This window comes from Octodon degus, unplaced genomic scaffold (genome assembly GCF_000260255.1).
Source record: "Octodon degus isolate 3935 unplaced genomic scaffold, OctDeg1.0 scaffold00049, whole genome shotgun sequence".
Taxonomy (NCBI): domain Eukaryota; kingdom Metazoa; phylum Chordata; class Mammalia; order Rodentia; family Octodontidae; genus Octodon; species Octodon degus.
Window position 1 is genome coordinate 1638344 of NW_004524625.1, and position 1090 is coordinate 1639433.

Genomic DNA, 1090 nt, shown 5'->3' on the forward strand with positions numbered 1-1090 from the left:
TTTTGTTTTTGTTTTCGGAACCGGGTATTGAACTCAGGCCCCTGCGCTTGCCAGGTAAGCGCTTATTCCACTGAGCCATCTCCCCGGCCCCTATGCTTGTCTTGGTCACTGCCTGGAATAGGAATACTGTAAATCACAATAAATATTTAATATTCACTCAACCTTGAATAGGTATTGAGCATCTACTATAGCATGGTACCGAGCAGGGGGCAGATGAATAGAATACAATAGACAGTAGAATCGGTAGTTGGCCAATGAGAAGAACTGAAGGAGATAGATCTGCAGAAGCAGGATTTGACAGGAAGCAGTTATGACATGGGTGCGCCCTGGCACGCACATGCATGACACTCTGGGGTTGCCCGAATCAGTGTCACAGGCTTCTCCCTATACTGGCACTCCGTACGGGCATCAGAAGTCTCCCTGCCTTCCCGCTCACAGCTTTCAGGTAAACGCTCTGGGGGACCCATGAGGCGCTGCGTCACTGGGGGTCCCTAAATATTGCCCAAGCTATAGTAAAAAGTGCCTTTACCGGACTCTCCTCAAATCACCCTACTTGAGAGCCTACCATCTATCTCTCTCAGAGACGGGTGAGGAAAAGCTTAGCAAGTCTGGAGAAATATGGCTGAAGTAGGTAATTGGGAAGGAAGGTGGTTCAGCTAAGGCATGAGGTAGACCACAGCCAGAAGGCGATGGGATGGGCAGATGGAACGAATGCAAACATGAGCGAAATACGGAATACACTGAGGGTGGTACGAGGGTGGTGCGAGCTAGGCCTCTGGTCCCCTAGCCGGCCCGCCAGGAGGCTTTCCCGACGCTGTTTGCATTCTCTACCTGGCAGGATGTGGGAGGCCCCGCAGCCGGAGGAGCCGGAGGCGCCGGAGCCGGGCTGCGAGCTGCCGTGCGCGGCGTCCTGCCACGCGCAGCGCGTCCTGCAGACCCTCAACGCTTACCGGCGGAGCGGCACCCTCACCGACGTGGTGCTGCGCGCCGGCGGCCGCGACTTCCCGTGCCACCGCGCGGCGCTGAGCGCGGGCAGCGCCTACTTCCGCAGCCTGTTCGCAGCGAGCCGCCCGGAGCGCGCCCCGGCCGG

The 1090-nt window shown here is 57.3% G+C and overlaps 1 protein-coding gene across 1 annotated transcript in view; it reads left to right on the forward strand.

Moving 5' to 3' along the window:
* The first annotated feature begins 421 nt into the window (after window positions 1-421).
* Window positions 422-1090, forward strand: part of Klhl35 (kelch like family member 35) — an 8701-nt gene continuing 8032 nt past the window's right edge. The window contains exons 1-2 of the mRNA XM_004632582.3: window positions 422-445; window positions 839-1085. Of these exons, the coding sequence (XP_004632639.1) occupies window positions 840-1085 (246 nt within the window). The 5' untranslated portion in view covers window positions 422-445; window position 839. The remainder of the gene's footprint in view (window positions 446-838; window positions 1086-1090) is intronic.